General features: G+C 42.0%; 1 protein-coding gene across 5 annotated transcripts in view; it reads left to right on the top strand.

The window, feature by feature from the left end:
* Nucleotides 1–19,092, top strand: part of MAD1L1 (mitotic arrest deficient 1 like 1) — an 811,364-nt gene that overhangs the window by 607,518 nt on the left and 184,754 nt on the right. For all 5 annotated transcript variants that reach the window (XM_088452027.1, XM_088452028.1, XM_088452030.1 and 2 more), the window contains one exon: nt 2,191–2,381. In XM_088452027.1, coding sequence (XP_088308153.1) covers nt 2,191–2,381 — 191 coding nt within the window. The remainder of the gene's footprint in view (nt 1–2,190; nt 2,382–19,092) is intronic.

Raw genomic sequence — 19,092 nt, 5'->3', positions numbered from 1 at the left:
TGTCATTGCTGACACATGCTGTCGTTACTCGATTTTAGCACCTGCATAATCGGTGCCGGATTAAACCCTGTGGTCAAAATCTCTGGGCCCCCCTCGCAAATTATCTCCTAATACATTTAGAATTTGATCAACCAACCATTTTAATAAACCGTACATAGGTTGCACTGAAATAATTTTACAAGCTAACAGAAGATGAGCTTTTAAGAGACTAATGGTGCATACACACGATCAGATTTTTCCTTCAGATATGAACGATAACGATTTAAAAATCGTTCAGTCGTTCATATCTGAAGGAAAATCGTTCATATCTGACATGCCTGAACGATGGACGATCAACGATGCGCGTTCCCGTTTGTCAGATAACGATATCTGACATCTGATGGGTTTGCAGTCAGACTTGGACGATTCCATTCATTTTAATGCAGTCAAAAATCGTTCAATCGTTCAAATCGTTCAAAACTTTGGTAAAATCGTTCAAATCGTTCAGATCGTTTAATCGTTCAATCGTTCATCTGACAAATCTGACCGTGTGTACGCTCCATAACTGTAATGTGAATCTGATGGCTATGGTATATGTACTATAAGTTGTTAATGGGTACATCACATTAATACAGTGTTTTATCTATAGAGTCTTTAATGCAAAGTTTTTGTTTCTTTGAGGTGATTCATAATGATTGTAATTTTCAGTCAACATCAAATTAAAGATTATTTTGATCCGTTGTCGCGGGGTCCCTAAAAGGCGCGGGGCCCATAGACCGGTGCCTACGCTACCTATTTGGCAATCCGGCACTGTGCATGATGATCTGATAAGGACATTTGCAGCCATTACATTTGTAGAGGCTTCAGGTGGATATATTCTCCATAGATAACGTTGGTTCATGCTGCAAGGGACTGTGATTGTTGTCCAGTTATAATATTGGTGCACTCCATGGCATGGTGGATGTAGCTAGAACCATACTTGCTTGCTCCCGAATTTCAGGGAGCTCTCCTCCACTCATGTGAAAGTAGACCAGCGTCCTGCATACTTTACTAGGATAGTTGGTGATCCCGGCATTGATGATGCGATTTGCAGAGAATTGCGTCATGGTGACCCCACCACTCACTGCTCAATGCTGCAAATCACTTGTAAAGTGCATTGCATTTATGAACACCTTTGATTAACATTTAGAATGGGCTTAGAGAATGTGATTGGATGTAAAGTATTGAAGAAGAGCCTAAAGTAATGCCCAGCAACTCAAGTACAATTGTTTCGTTTTGTACAGTAATTTTTATTTTGAAATCTTTTACTTGCACTTCGTTTTTATAAAAAACACATGTTAAACACATATTTTTGTACCATTGTATATATAGCCTATGGGAGTCCTTCCCTGTCCTTAATGAATGGATAAATAGGTGGATGTTTAATTGCTACAAAGACGCCTGTTAAGGGCTAATAGTAATTATTCCACTTGTAGAGCAGTGTTCAACAAAGCTGAAATGCTTGCAGTGAATTACAGTTTTTGGAAAGAGCTCCCAGGTTTTGTGTTTTAGAAAATTGAGGTTAGAGCGTCACCAGACTTCATTATCTGTCGCTGTTGTCCAGCTTACTCATTGTTATTGAGGAGCGGTGCTGTGAAAGCCATTGGCAAATTGACAAAAATTGAGGTTTACTGATCTCCTTAATTTCATTTTAAATGATTGAGGCAATTCTATGACAGCTGCCTCAGGTTACCTCATGAAAAGCACGCTCCCGTACCCTTCAGCCCAGTGGTTTAGTCTGCTATCCACTTAATTCCCATTTCGGACCTTCCCACTGCTCCAAGTTTCATCGTTATATGTTTTCATATCACATAAAATAATACCAAGATGTAACCAGCAGCTGCAGGGCTCGCTCTTCCATGGGTGAAGGTGACGGGATGATATCTGCTGGCACCATTGGAGGTTTACTCCAAGCTCACTCCGTCCCTGGCCACTGGCCACTCTTGCCTATATCTGAAGCCTATCTATGATTTTAGTATGAATGAATAGATGTCCTTACGCAGAGCTGTAAAATAAGACTTTGTAAGCATTACATATGGTATTTTTTTACCTTTTAAATTAAATTGCATCTATAATTGTTTCATTTTACCTATACATGTCATATGGTAGTTCTCAATTACAGATGCTCCTTTAGTGTAATCAGTCTTAGTTTTACTTGTCTCTTTTTCACAGAGCTGAAGAAACAGGTGGAGACTGCAGAGCTGAAAAACCAGAGACTGCGTGAGGTGTTCCAAACCAAGATCCACGAGTTCCGTACTGTGTGCTACATGCTGACTGGGTACCGCATCGATATCACTACTGAGAACCAGTACCGCCTAACCTCCATGTATGCCGAACAGAAGGATGATAATTTACTCTTCAAGGTAAAGCTCATCCTCCTTCATATATGTCCACAAATTATCATTACGCCTGGTTTCCTGGATACATATATGCCCAGTAGTTATTACCTCCTGGTTTCCTGTACACATATTTGTCCACAAGTTAACATTATGGCCTGGTTTCCTGGATACATATATGCCCATAAATTATCATGCTTTCCTGGACACATACATGTCCACATGTTATCATTACCTCCTGGTGTCCTGGATACATATATGTCCACTAGTTTTTATTACAATATATACCCACAAGTTATAATTATGCCTGATTTCCTGGATACATATATCATATATGCTCACTGGTTATCATTACCTCCTGGTTTCCTGGATAAATATGCCCACAAGTTATCATTATGCCTGGTTTCCCAGATACATATATGTCCACTAGTTATTATAACTTCTTGATTTCCTGGATAAATATATGTCCACTATTTATCATTACCTCCTGGCTTCCTGGACACATACATCTCCATTAGTTACTACCTCCTGGCTTCCTGGACACATACATCTCCACTAGTTATGATTGCCTTTTGGATTTCTGGGAAGGCATATATTTCTAGCTATAAATGTCTACTATATATCATTAGCTCCTGCCATCCGTGGTGCACACGTGTCTCTTGGATATCATTAGCTCTTGCCATCCATGGCGCACGTGTCTCTTAGATATCATTAGCTCTTGCCATCCGTGGTGCACGTGTCTTGGATATCATTATCTCTTGCCATCGGTGGTGCACGTGTCTCTTAGATATCATTAGCTCTTGCCGTCCATGGCACACGTGTCTCTTAGATATCATTAGCTCTTGCCATCCGTGGTGCACGTGTCTTAGATATCATTAGCTCTTGCCATCCGTGGTGCACGTGTCTCTTAGATATCATTAGCTCTTGCCATCCGTGGTGCACGTGTCTTGGATATCATTATCTCTTGCCATCGGTGGTGCACGTGTCTCTTAGATATCATTAGCTCTTGCCATCTGTGGCACACGTGTCTCTTAGATATCATTAACTCTTGCCATCTATGGCGCACGTGTCTCTTAGATATCATTAGCTCTTGCCATCCATGGCGCACGTGTCTCTTAGATATCATTAGCTCTTGGCTTCACGTTGAGGATGCACAATATGGTACAATAAAAACAGGTGAAACACTAGACTATTGTAGAATCCATTGCTACAAGGTAATTGGCATTGTTTGTGCAATGATGGCATATATAATATGTGCTATATTATATTATATTGGCTACTTTTATTTTTTAGCCATAAAGTACCTTTCTTATGTTATTTTGCTTTGTTTTTCGCAGTTTTGCGTTTTATTTTGGTAACAAAAAACAAAGACCAGCTCAAACAGTTTGACGCATTCTTAGGAAAAAATGCTAAAGTTGTAAACTGAAATGAGCAGAGCCTTACTACTTTGCTAACGGGCATGGTAAATGGAAGCCCTTGATAGACAATACCCAGCAAAACTACAAACTACATTTTGCTACAAAGTTCTCTTTGCTCACCCCATTTCCAGTTATGTAACTTTGTAATATGGTTTAATACAATTACTTATGAATGGAGTTGTATATGCATTAAGCTACCTGCCATGGAAAAGTTTAATTTCCCAGCTGCATTATTGCAAACAGACAGATTCCATTGAACCCCTCTCTCCTCCTACCACAGTAGGATTGTCTGTTTGGCACGAGATATTCTGGGGGGATGGGAATAACACCTATGCAGCATATGAGCATACCAGACTCTGGTGCGCAGAGAAGCCATGCATTGGAACATTGATGGTGGTATTGTTGTATGATGGTTATGCTGTACCATAGAGCCATGATGACCATCCTAAGTACATTTTTAGTTTTGTATGTAGTTATCCACTGATTTCTGCCAGAAGACTTGAAATGTACTAATTATTATTCTTTAAATGTATTTTCTGTATTCAATATTTTTTTGTTTAAGCATAATGAAAATATAAAGTGGAAATGGAACAAATAAAAAAAATGTCAAGCAGAGGTTACTTTGTAATCTAGTCAGCAGCACAATTTCCGGCCCGAGCAATCTATGGCAGGGTCATTGCCTGAGACAGCTGCAGCGCTGCTTGGCTTGACTTCCAGGAATTTCCTTCGGAGGCACTCAGGCAAACACACAACATATATTTTATTTTATTTATTTAGACACATCGCCATTTACCCCCAACAAATTACAACCCTGCCTGTAGAATCTGAAACCTCTAACCGGTGATTGAAGGATCTTAATGGAATAAATACGGAAACCTAAAGAAAACCGTGTTTAACACAAGCTGGGTTTCAGCGATACCTGTTTTATTCACATTGGTTAAATATGATGCAGCCTAGTGTGGTACACAGCTTGAAAACAGGGCTCTGGGGCTTGTAAGTGGGAAATCAGACTTAACTGCAGACAAACACCTCGTCACCTGCACACAGTGTGTTCTTTGACCTATTGGTGTGTAAAGAGATGTGTTAAGCTCCTTGCACATAAAATCCATGAATTCTTTAAAACATACAACTGTAAAGCTTTCCTCACTGCAGGCTTCTGCTTTCCTCGCAGTGATACAGACTTCGGAGTGATATTCTACCCGTCTCCACTTCATTACATTCTTGTAGTGTGTTTAACACATGCAGGACACATGCTTGTGGTGTTGTGACAGCAGCCTGGTACTGAGCAGTAACGCACTTTAAAATGTCACCCATATATGCACTGTGAGTGTAGACGAGATACGCTTTACTTTGTAAATGCCAGGGGATCTCTGTGTCCCCTTCTCATGCAATATGGTTGTATTATTTGCAGTATATGTAATTTATGTTATTATAAGACATGTTGACTTGAAATATTTTTCTAATTTGAAAGGATCTCGCCCCCTTAACTCCTGTACAGAAGCTAGGAGAGGCGGTCTTCATTGAAGTACTATTATTGGGAAGGGGCAGTAATATACTACAAGGGGTTATTAAAATAAAACCCCTTAATAGTGCATTTTAGATGTTGATTTGCATGATGTACTGTACATTTTCATGAGTTATGTGCATCTGCCTTTAGATGACTTCAATATTTTTGGAACCTTACGGATCTGAGCACATCGATAATTATGTCATACGTCCTTTATGGAGAATTCATAGGGGTTGATGGTCTCACGGTTTTATGGCCAAAATGTTGTGATTTGTCAGTACTACTTTGTGTTTTAGTACTTTCATATTAATAAGGAAATTGATATTTAATTCACCTATGCAACATTTTTATATACGTACTTAAAGCATATGATTGTTATGGTTATACATCAGTAGGTTTAATTAAATATTATTTAATTCTCAAAGGATATACTGTATATGAAATTGCAGGGTCAGCTCACTTGCAATGTTTCCTGCTATGCATATTGCGCCCTGCTGGTGTTATATTGTAATCCCACAAGGCATTATATGAGGAATTATAGAATAGAGTCATAAACAATATTGCCAGGCTTAAAGACTCAAACAAATGAGCGCACTGAGCCCCATATATGTCTGTCAGTGATCCAGCACATTTACTCCCCTCTGCACTACACGTGTATTCAGTTGAGGCCGCTTTCCTTCAGGTAACGGATATGTAAGCTGACTGCTAGACGGGCTATGGACAGAGGTATTCTGATACAGCGGGGGATAACATTGCTGATCAATGATAGGGGACAATGCAAGTGCAAATATCCTACTAATGCTGTCCCGAGTAGCTTATACCTTCAGAGGGTTCAATTTGCATTTACCTCTTCACACTTACACTAAAGCATTTTGTATACAGTAGGCTTCTGGAAATCTTCAGGCAGATTTGTGAAGGCTCTTGTGTTACCCTCATTGGATATTTATCTATAGGTAGTCTAGATAAATATTAAAGGGTCTGCCTTTTTTCAGAGGAACGCCTGATTAGACCATACTGTTGTCAATTCTTGTTTCTAAGAGGAAAGCTGCTAACGGCACCAGTGTTATACTGTCACAGTATAGACCGTGATCCTCATTCATTGTCTCCATATTTTTCCCCATTGTAACTATTGAAACTTAACTTTGAATTTGCAGAATTGTGGCATTTAAAGTACCAAATACATACACAAATAGCAGTCATGTCTACTACTTTATGCCGGAGAGCATTAAAATGTCAGTGCAACAAATGTTATAGCAGAGGTTGCAACATTTCAAGGTGTATTTGCTCATGCAAGCTCAGTCTACACGCCTTGCCAAATAAAATTAAATAAAATTTCCTTAAACTTACTACACGTATGTTGGCTTATGTTTCAAAGCAACAGCCATCTTTACCACAGTAGTTGGTGCTTTCCTTGTTTGAATAGGTGGAAAGTATCCCCAGTACACCCATTGTCAAAGATCCAGATTGAGTTTATCCTTTGGCAGGCAAGGGCATTTTCCTTAATCCCTCCCCTGTGTTGCACCCAGCTTTAGTTCAGACTTTTGGACACGTGACATTGCAACGTTCCTTGGTAGCTGTGGTGATGGGTTTATAGTAAGGCTAGGTGTTGATCAAGGGCAGCTGTAATCCCACTGGACATAGATGAAGAGTAGACCTCTACCATCTCAGAAGCAGGTGTGACTTTCAGGGACAAAGAGTATGTACACACACGTATAACTGCTGTATTCATTCCTGCATTAGTGACTTGAGCTAATGAAGAGACTGACCATCATTATGGGTTTATACAATGTATATTCAATGCAGGCAACATATGGGTCTCCAAACGTGTTGAAACCACAAATACCATGATTCCCTGCAAAGCCATGGCAGGACATACCAGAACTTGGTGTTTCATCAAAGCTGGAGACCCACACATCGTCTAAGCTTGCGATGTATAATGGCAAAGAGTTTTTAAAGTTGTGAGGGTGATTTGTTTGCTGTAATACTTTAGCCTCCCTGCTGTTCAATGAATTCTTAACCAACGTCTTCAAAGGCTGGCCAGGTATCTTGTACACTGAACGTACAGGAATTATTTGTGATGCTGTTCGGTGGTGGTTGTGGTTTTTTTTTTGTATCCTCTTTCCAAATAACTTTCAATCTGAGGTGAAGTTTGATTCACTGAGAGTGTTGTCAAAATTCAAAATCACTCTCTCCAGCCTTTATGAGTTTGCTTTGCAACTTCGCACAGTGGGGAAGGAATGAATAGAAGTTATAGAGCCACAAAATCTGCCCTTTACAGGCAGGGAGAGAATTTGTCTAATAAAGCCTTTGAGAAACCATGCTGCATGTAACAGACAGCAACTACTTCATTTCCCATCAATAGCCGCCAACTTTTCAATGGAAATTGATAAACGCTAAAAAAAAATCTCCTTCAAAGGAGGCGAGACAGCTGAAGAACCATTCAGTCAGTTATTGCTGTATTTCATTCAGAATCACGTATGCTTTTTACGTAATATATTCATTATGCATTATTTATTACATTTTCCTGAAGGTAACATGGCCTCAATTTAAAACAACACCTGCTTCTTCAAGACCTAAATTTGTTTGGTCCCTATATCACGGGGAAAAAAGTAATAATTTAAAATGTACCCATCACCTGAAAACATCGAATACCATCACTTTTCTGAGCTGAATTGATTATCTGTGAGAACTCACCCTATGAATTCACTAGATGCTAGTGCCATCACGGAGCCGTCAGCTGATTCAATATTCATGAGAATGCAGTCTATAATTTGAATAAAATCTTATGACATGCTGTGCCTCTTTCCTCAGTGGTCCCCAGCTGATCAGCTACATTCTCATGAATATTATTCTAGCCCTCAGTATGGCTGCCTCAGTGATGTCATTAGTTCTTGGTGAGTTGATAGGTTGGCTTATTATGGCATGAATATGGATTTTATCACTTCATGCATACAGTATGTGTTGGCTAGTTGTCATTAGTAATAATTGTCTTGAGCATAGTCTGAACAGTGGTGTAACTCCCAGAGGCAACCAAAACCTTTGCCACTGGCATACATCAGCAATGGCACTAAAATATGTGGAGCATTGCATAGTACTTAGGGCGCCTTGCCTTTGAAGTCTGGGCTGCATTGTGCCTGTAGTATTGAAGAGGTAGCACATGGCCATTTAGACAGCCTCTTGTGTGCTTGTACATCTCCACTCCCACCTGCACTTTGACTTAAGGCTGTACTGACATCTGCGAAATGTGGGGTGGGGGGGAGACCTTGCCTCCAGTCGATGAAGTATGCTACATCCAATGAAAATTATTAGTGTGTCCACAGTGTCACACAGCAATTTGAGAGACAAACACAGGCTTTCTAGAGGAAGTTTTTCCACTTGTATGAATGGGGGCGTGGTCATCCTATTCAGGGGGGCGTGTCTAGCACTAAATAAGCAATAGTCCTCATCCAGCCCTCTCCATTCTCTCAGATTGTCACCTCCATTCCACCCCTATTTACTGTATGCAGCTCGCCCTCCGGAGAATATGATGTCCAAATGCCCCTGCAGTCAGGACAAAGTCAAGGCTGCGATGAACAGTGGGATAAAGTAAAAAATAAATAAATCCATTCAGTGTAATTCATTTCCTACCCTCCTTTTCCCATGTAATTGTCTCTCTGCCCATAGTTCATTTCTCTTCTATAATTAATATAAGAAAATATATATTTAATATACATATTTAAATTAAACCTCTTGAACTTCCAATCCATACAATGTATGTAAAGGCAAGTTATATATAAATAATATATAATCATTATAAACAGAGAAAATGCATATATGCATAAAATAAAGTTACAGGTATAGAATATATCTTGATGTGACCACTTTTTAAGATGGGAACATTTTTGGCTGGCTGTCGAATGCTGTGTTTGGGGCAAATGGAACCCCCCCTAAGTGCCCACATGTATCTGTGGCTTTATATTATCACTCAATCCTTGCTTTGTATTAGCTCAGTATATTTATATTTGAAAATGTTTTGTACTGCTAGATCTAAGGGTCCTTCCTTTACTATCACAATAAATCAAGAAATACTGTATTAAATAATAATAATTAAAAAAAAAAAAATCAGAGGGCTTTTACTTGGAGTAGATTATGCATTTAACTTAATGTGCTGGCATTTCTCTGAAACATGTAAGTCTCTTGTGCTATGTCCTTCATTTTGCCATATGCTACGTAGATTGAAAATTAATTAGACCTAGCTATGTAATGTACAGATGTAGCAAACTGATATTTCATGCATCACTGGCCATTGAAATGGATGACGCGATGCGTTAATCTCTGCTACATCTGTATAACATAACATTTTGCTGTATATTCTGCTTACACTCACGGCTGAGTTTTTACAGAGGCAGCTGCCTGTGATGCAAAGGGACTGGTGTGTTCAGTGATGTACAGTGATGTGAGGTACAATGTGTCTCCCAGTCATATTTCCTGCTTTTCCGGAGGTATTTTTTCCGTTTGCCCTCTTGGACATGTTTCTACTATTGGAGCGACAAGAATCGAGAACACAATGAGTGAAGAACATTATTATGCAGCCACCTCGTGAAGACATCAGATGGGCTCAAGGGTGCAGTTTGGCATCTTGCTTTGTCTCATTACTGGTAACCATTATAGAGGCAGTTGTCCCCTGGTTAGATGATGATTGAATGATCTGATCCATTAAAAGTCTTTCTTCAGCTTCCCTTTGTTGTCAGCCATTAGAGCTGAAAAAACATTGTACTCCAGTAGATTATCCCGCCTGGCCACTAGCAGTTATTATGGAGGTTAGCGCTGATCACTTGCAGGGAAGACATAAAAGAACCAGTTGACTTACAGTTAATGACTTCAAACAGTATATACAGAGCCTGGCTGTGGGGTTTCACTTGTCACTTTTATTTCCTGTGATTTTTATTCCACAACAAGAAACTGAGAATGATGTCATGTGTTGGTGTCCCATTTATTACTCTGTATATGGTACACCATTCTAATGACCGCGAGGGATAGTCTAAGGGGTAGGCCCTAGGGGGAGGGTTAGGCACTAAGGGTAAGGTTTAGGCGGCGGGAAGGCAGAGAGGGTTAGGTTTAGTTACTAGGGGGAGGTTAGCTTTAGGCATCGGGGAAGGAGGGTTAGGGGTTAGGTTAGGCTTACTTACCTGCGGGCGTCGGCATTCTAATCTGGTTGGGATCCCGAGCTCCGGCATCCCGTACCCAACCCCTAATGGTCATATGCTCTGCACTTAATCAGTATTGCTGGGTGGAAAATACTCGATCTTAAGTGTTTGGAGTAGAATGCAAACTACAATAAATGTCCCTTTATACTAAAAAGTGCTTGTTTAGTACGCTGCTCTGTGGCCGGCGTATTTGCTAAGCTGCTTTCCTTACTATATGTTTAGCTTGTTGTCCCACGGGCCTCATGTTCCCAGATGACATATGTGCTGCCCATCTAGTTCCTACTATCAGCATTAAACCTTGGCGGATCCTAAGGTTTTCTGCATTCCCCCTCTGTTCCACAGTACAAAATTATTTCATTAAAAATGTATGGATTAATGAAGGCCATGGCTAATGTCCCAGATGCTGCCTGGGATTGCAGAGCAATAATGCCCTAGCCTCTAGCTGCAAGGAAAGAATCTGACATTAACTGCACATGTGGGAGCAGTTCAGCTCTTCGGTAAGGCAGGTTCAATTAGTACTTAAATCATCCCTTCTTTCAGCAAAGCCCAGGGGGGCCGTGCACAGAGACTTGTTTACCAGGGAGTGCATAATGGAAGTTCCTCACCCTCATGGTCTCAGAACAAAAGCAGAACTTTACTACAGTCAGGTTATGTAAAAATGTCATCCTCACTTTCTCTTACACTTTCCTTTTAAACAACCTGCTCATACTGTAGTTGGAGATGATAAAAGGTGAGCACATCAATTGCAAATAGCATGCAGGCTACTGCTGGTCCCACACCATTGCTATGGGCGTCTATATCAGCAAATTGGTTTGATGTGGGTACGCATGCTGTTCCAGATTGATCAGCATGTCCAGAATCTTTGCGGTAGATTACATCTGTCAGCCCGTGTCTGCGGTCAGTGACAGACCAGCTTGCCAACTAATGGCTGAATCTGTCCCATAAAGCCCATTGGAAATGATACTAGCGCTTGGGCTGAGTGACCTGATCAGCCTGCGTAGGTAACAGGGCCGGATTGGGCTCCAGATCAGCCCTGGCAGTCCCCCTGTACGTTCGTCTCATGGGGGCGTGCCAGGAGTCACGGTGGCCTGGACACGCGGCACGCCGCCATCTTTCAGTATCCCCGTAGGCGAAGTTGCACTGCCAGGGTTTAACACTGGACCGGCCCATCAGCTCTTCTGGCATTTGCCAAAAGTGCCAGGTGGGCAGTCCAGCCTTGGTAGGTAAAGATACTTTGGATCAGTGTTTCTGAAGTCCAGTCCTGATTTTCAACTGCAGTCCAACTGATTGCTTTAATCATTCACAAGTGACTTGGCTGGACCAGTAACTTTCCTACCTTTCTCCACAGAACAGAAATCCCCTAAGCTTGAGCTGTTGGTAGAGCGCGATGACTGGAGCTACTAAACACTGCATTGGACCATACAGTATTTATCGGCTGTTCATTACACTCATCGAGCTGCTATGCCGACAGTCCAATTCAGTGCTCTAGACCGGAACCCACTATCGTGTTCATTATATTGGTCTGGCTGTATGTATACAATGAGCAAGCACTGCCCCCTTATGTCACATGACTGTGAAGTGCGGCATAATGATCATTTCATGTATGTAGCGCATATTCTGGTTTCCACCCACACCCCAAGAATATACTGGTAGGTTAATTGGGTCCCAACAAATTTAACCCTAGTGTGTAAGTGCGCACAGCATGTGGTAGGGAATATAGATTGTAAGCTCCACTGGGCGGGGACTGACAAATATGCTCTGTAAAGCGCTGCGGAATATGTGTGCGCTATATAAATAACTGGTAATAAATAAATATAACCTTCTTTGTATAGGACAGTTGCAGGTTGTGGTGGTCTAGTGAATAAGGGGCATGGTTGTGGTGGGCCTAAATGGTTCCAATTTTCCAATCAGTAATGTTGGGAGCTGTGATAGATTTACACTATAGTTCCAATAATACACATTAGGCTGCTCTCTGGTCTGTTTCATGAATCTACTTGTTGCCTGTATAGTTGTCGCCATTAAAAAAAGACACCCCAGGAAGAGGAGGGGAGGTGTTAAGCCTGTGGATGGTGTATTGTGCTCCATTACCTGCAGTTATTTTCAGCAGATGTCCAGAATCGACTTCAGCCGTAGGGAAACAGTGTTAGGAGAAGGTGGGAGAGAAACCGCGATCAGAGCTCTGCATGGGAAATGCTGCTATAGTATGGACCCTTTCATGTATATATTGTCAGCATTTGCCTGTAGTGTTCCTTTGTATGAATATTTTCAAACAGTAATCGCAACACACGGGCAAACGACTTAATGGTGGAATTCCACCCGCAATCAATCTTATCATCCTGACAGATTTGTTTGTGTCATTGTCCTTTGTTACAACATCAGACCAGCTTGAATTTGAACATTGGGAACCATTGTCTCTGCACAGCTGATCTGTCGTCCTGTTAACCAAAATACACTAATACCCCTTTAACACTGAGCCTCTGACCTGGGATATTGCCGGTGCAACCCGTGTCCCGGCTTGGTGTGAAAGGTTCTACCCAAGTTGTGTGTCCTGGGTCCTCGACCCTGGTCATGACCAGGGTTATTCTCGAGATCGACCCAGATAGGCTGCAATGTGAAAGGGGTGACCCGGTTTATTCTACTCTGGTTATGTTTACAAGCTGCTTATTGGTGGATTGAAAGCGCCCACTTTTCATAACTCATCTTTGTGAGCCTCAAACGTCCACTGTTAATGACTCTATTACTTTTGCAGGGTAGACACGGGTACAATGTGAAAGGGACGACCCGGGAATAACCCAGGTCCACTGTGGGGTGTCAAAGGGGTTTGAGCAGCTGTGACACGCTTGAAACCGTGTTCATTTATCCGGATCGGACCCAGGATTTAGGTGTGAAAAGGGTATTATATGCCTGGAAAAGAGCATTTGTGTAATGGTGGAGTTCCCTTTTAAGCCCATTTGAATGTTCAGCTCTGAATCAGGCCCTTTATTGTGTGGCAGCATTATTAGGTGAACACTCTGACCAGAGCGCTCGCTCTGAATCAGGGCCCTCCTCCCTGAAAATGGAGTGGCATTTGGACGCTCGCATAGCTGTGGGTGACCACCCACAGCATATGCGAGCGTCCATGATGATGGTCGCGATGGTCTTGACCATCACGACCATCGGGCTTGCGACGGAGACCCTGCGGTAGGGTCTCGCTGCCGCAAGCCCTGGAGTGATTTTGGCTCTATCAGAGCCAAAATCACTCCCACTGACATCACTAGTGATGTCAGTGGGGCCGGCTTGAGACGGTAGGCGTTCCCATGGGAACGCCTCCGTCTGGCAGGCACGCCCACCAAAGGGGGCGTGCTGTCAATCAACATCGACAGCACGCCCCCTTTGGTGCGAGACCCGGAGCGATGGACAGCCCGTCGCTCGCCGGGTCTCGCGCATGCGCACGACGGAGCTCCCTCCGTCGTGCGCATGCGCAGTGGGGGAACATCGACCCGCTTGCGAGCGTACTGCCGCTCTCGAGCGGGTCTGAATGACCCCCTAAGTTTCCAGTAGCTCCGAATCCCGCAGTAACCTGTGATGCATATACCCCCACCTCCTCCTGATGGACTAATTAATCATTTATTTGTGACTTGTATAATTGTGAGATACAAACCTGTATCTCTCTATACATCCCCCTACCCCCCTCTCTGTAAAATACTGCAGTATATTGCTTTGATCCTTCCCAGGAATTTAGCCAGAAAATAAAAGATGAGGCAGCAAAGCATTCATCATCAGACGACCCGTCGGCGGTATTTTGGCAAAAAGCCTTTTAACAGTAATCAAACCACCTCGGTGTCCAGCCAGCCAACACTTTGCAGAGTAATAAAAGCAGAATTTTTTTTTTTTTTCAGGCCGTGTCTAGTTTGTTAAACTAATATCTGATCACAGTCACATATGTGAGCGTCTGCCTTCAATATTCACTCATTATTAGAATATATTTTAAATGCCCACTGCTAACAATTTTGTGTCCAACAATCCTTTATGATCAGTTAATGCAGCATGTGCATCAGATACATGATACTAACTGTAACTTATTGTACTCTGCAAAACCTAACGTAACGGGAGCTGTGTTTGAACACAATGGCTGGAGGTTTGAAATATATGAAGAAAAAAATACTGTTCTCATTTGTTAATGTTAATTATCTTAATATATTACTTCATGCTGATTTTTATTGTATGGTTAAGCCTTATGTTTGTGGCCTGCCTGCCAGTGGTGTAAGTAAAAGCCTTGGATTGCTATGGCAAACTGTGTGGCCTAACCTTCCATACATTATGTGAATAAACAGAGTATATGAGCAACAGGAAAGACCTAGCGTCAGAATAAAATAAATAGTGCGAGGGAAAGAGGGATAGGACCAGTGGTCCTTAATAAGCTGGACAATCATCCAAAATCTGAACCGCCCCACCAGAATCAGGACAGTTTGCACACTGTCCTGCTCTCTCCTACCTGTTATTGCAGTTGTCACTATATGCTATTGATCCTGGTTCACCTCAATGCTGCTCATATGAATCTTGAAATGTTGATGCTCTTCTTGGATAGATACAGGATGCATATGTACATGAAATATGGAACACAATAGGACTCCCTCCAACCAGGCATTAAGTTAAATAATCAGCTCCCACATTGACTTATTAGGCTTACCTCCCTGCGGTCATTCCCAGCATTATATTATAGCATTCATATGTAATACATACCTACTGTCCTAGGTTGTCCAATGTTGGGTTAGGGGGGTCTCGCAGACTCCAGAGAGATGCTGCCCACTTCCCCCATTGAAGATGGTGGTCCTGGGGGTCTGTTTAACCCCCACGAAACATCCTTACATTAAATTACTTGTATTCACATTTGATAAATAGCACTCCTTCTCCCCAAGCCCAAGTCTACATCATACTTGCCTACTTTTGAAAAAGCATTTCAGGGAGACTGTGAAAGCAGCACCTATGAGCGCGTGTTACAGTGGGCGTGTACTGATAAATCTGAGAGGTGTGTCCTCAACCTGACTTACATCCAAATGTAAACCAGCCCAAAAGCAGTTAGTAAGATCTGTTTGTTGGTGAAACACACTAATACTTTTCAGAAATTCATAGGGATCATTGTGCCTTATAATAACCAATGCAAGGAAGTGACACTAATGATCTCATTTGAATGTATATATCTCTGTTTTTTAATATAACAGCTTCATAATGGGAGTAAGGATGAAATGAGGGAGATTGCTAGACTCTTCAGGGAGACAGGGAGATTGCTACTATTTCAGGGAGTCTCCCTGACAATGAGGGAGAGTTGGCAAGTATGGTCTACATTCATTTAATAGCTGTCAACCTATGACGCATTAAATTTAAATTTAAGTAGTCCCAACTAATAAATTAGCAGCACCCATCATTCAATGATTATACCCATCCTCGTCCCACCAATAAATGAAATTGCCCATGCCTACACCCACATAACATTAATAGCTCCCTTTCCTCTCTACACCTTCCTCCACCCAATGATGTCTGTGTCAGAGGCAGGCTATTCTGTCTGTCATTCCTGCTGCCTGCTTATGTGTGGGGTGATATTCTGTCAGCGAGAAGGAGAGTGCCGGGCATACATAGCAGAAGTGAAGTAAGGATTAGGTTTATCCGTGGCCTCAGGCAGTTTTATTCCTCCTCACATCAGGTGTCATGCTATGTCTCTAGCTTGTAGTACTCTATTACTGTGGCAGAGTATGGTGAGGTTATAGCCTTATAACAATGTCGAATTTCAGGGCAATTTACTAAATATTTTTTCTCTAATAAACTCAGGTCGTTTTGTACTGCTGCATCTTCCCGACCCGTATAAAAATGGCTATGAAACCTTTACTGCAATTGCATATAGAAATATCAGTGCTGCATGTGCTACAGGCTGAGTACCTGATCCAGACACAGTCCAGTTTGTTTTCCGTGCTGAATTACAGCAATGATTTTTTAAAATAAAGTTGTACTTATTTGCAAACGCTGCTCTTTATTAAGTAGAACAGCCCAGAACACAAGGCTTTTACTCTTACCGGGAGATCCTCCAGCTAATTGCACAGCTCGCCTCATGTGTGGAAGGGATAAAACAGAAAGCTATTTCATGTTTGCAAAGTTCCTTGCTTTTTAATGTGGCTGCTGTGGTCTTTTGTGACAGGAATGGTGCTTTTAAGACTGTAATTGATGCCTCCTGTAAAAACCTGACCACCATTGTTTGCTTCTTTTGCGTTACTGTAAGACAAGTCTATAATTCCAGCTAAGGGGATGTAAAGCACTGGCTATCAGATAGGTACAGACGTATTTGATAGTGCTCTGCATGTTGACAGAACCAATTATGTCCCGTAGACGTATAACGAGAGCTGCCTATTGCTAAAACCCATTCTCTAGTGTCGTTTCTGCTTGTTATTTCACATAATCTTCTGCGCACTGCATGGGACAAAGTGGGACTAAACCTGGATTTAACTCTAGTGTTGCCAGCCTGCAGGTCCTCCGGTCTTCAGTCCGCCTCCATGTAGCTTTATTCCCCCTCCATTCCCTGTCCTCATTCTGTTATTTCTGAGATACGCTTCTCTGCTTATTCGTTCTCCTGTTATCCCATATACTGGAGGCCTGGCTGAAGGTGGGGTTACTTGTTACATAGTGATACCTAATTATATTGTTTTTAGTTACATGAAAACAAGAAAACCAAAGCTCCAGGAAATCATTATGGTATGGTGTAATATATCATTGAAGTAGCATATATACCCTGCTTCTGGCATTCATCGACGGAATTTGTCACAGTTGAAACACTGTTTCGACTTTCAGATTTGAAACCTAGACCCACACAGGGAACCCAAACACTGCTTCACCATGAATGTTAAAGCCCCATTGTGTGATCAGAAAAGTGAAGTGGGTTCTTGCAGAGCAGATAGTCTAGGTCAGTGGTCTCCAACCTGTAGCTCGCGGCCTTAAGTTTGGTAGCTCACCTAGCTGCAGTACTGCCAAGTCAACTAGGAGGAAGTGACCTCTGATGTGTGTTCCCCCCGTGGCATCGACGCCATGGTTGGTGCCACAGGGAAGCAAGTCAGGTGCTTGCCGCAGCCTCTACAGTAATCACCTGACGTGATTCCCCGTGGTTCCACCGACGGCGTCTACACTACGGCGGAGCGAGTGACTCCCGCCCAGCCCTGCCAGAAAATTACACAGCAGCCCTGCCTATATCTTTAGCTCCTCTACTGCACGTACCTCCTTGGAGCCGGTAATTAACAGTGAAATGTGCCTGTGCTTAAATTTTGTTTACAAACTGCAACAATATCTCTGTAATAATTAAATGCATTGTTATTTTCTTTGAAACATTTTTTTAATTTTCATTAAATGGCCTTCAGTTGTTCAGTTATTAACCAGATTTTTTTTTTTTCTACAATTTTAGTAGCTCTTCAGGAAGTTTCATTTTTCTAAAGTAGCTCAAACCTCAATTATGGTTGGCGACCACTGGTCTAGGTTCACCGGGCACCCCTCAGGGCACAGTCTGCTCTGGCGGTAGTTACTCTACTGCAACCTGCAATCTGTTCCTGTTGGTAACTGAAAGTTACGTTGTTGTACCTCACATACAGACAACATTATTACAGGCTGTCTGAGCTTCGTGTGCAAGGAACTGTAACTTTTTTTTTCTGTATGCAGGATACCAGTAATTCAGACTGTTGGACATTTTAATATCTTCCCATCAGCTATAGTTTGGTGATCGTTAGTCTTTTTGTACCCAAAAACGCTGCAAAATGGTCTAAATTGATTTAATTGGCCAATAAAATTGCAGCATACGTGGACACTTTAACTTGAACTAGAAAGTCGAATGCTGATTGGTTGCTACTGTTCAGTGCAAATGATGTCATATTTGTAAGAGAGTCCTACTGGCTATTTTATCTGACCAGTCACATGCCTGCAGAGACTCAATGATACAAAGTCAGATGGCAAGGCATGAATAATTGAGACCAAGGGACATATTCGCATGCACACAAGCAGCTCTGCATGATGTGTACTGAGCGCATAGCAGCAATTACAGTATAGTAGCTCATTTCTGCTCACACCTCCATATGCTGCCAGCAGAACTGAGTGAGACAGATGCCACCAAGGCATTTTCCGGTGGCAGCTTGCGGGTATTTGAATGGGCCCCTAAGTGCTGCCACCTTACATCTATGCAGAGCAACAGCCATTTTGACGATGCAACAAATCAGTCCACTAAGAATGAATGACCTCAGTGAGGCTTGTCATGCTGTAGTGGTATGGCAGGGTCCTGGTGTACTGGTCAGCTGCATTCTCATGTATATTGTTTCCAGCTCACACAGAGGCTGCACTCTTTCTGTATACTTGGCGTAATCTTCACCACTATTCCTCGCCTCCTCCCTAGCCCAAACATTGTAGAAGATCAATACAGAAAAAAAATATAAGTGAGTGAAATTGCAGCTTTAATAACCATGGGTCACATAAACGGTCCTTCTCGGCTATCACTGCAATCATGTGCTATGAGACAAGACTATCCCACTGCTACTCTTCTGATATTCATTAACATCTCGTTGTAAATCCATTTTCTCCTCCTATTAAACCAGCTCATTGGGAAAATCAGCCGATCCATCTCCACC

This window comes from Taudactylus pleione, unplaced genomic scaffold (genome assembly GCF_031769625.1).
Source record: "Taudactylus pleione unplaced genomic scaffold, aTauple2 ptg000032l, whole genome shotgun sequence".
Classification (NCBI taxonomy): Eukaryota; Metazoa; Chordata; class Amphibia; order Anura; family Myobatrachidae; genus Taudactylus; species Taudactylus pleione.
The sequence above is the reverse complement of the archived record's forward strand: the minus strand, read 5'-3'. Positions and strand labels throughout refer to the sequence as shown.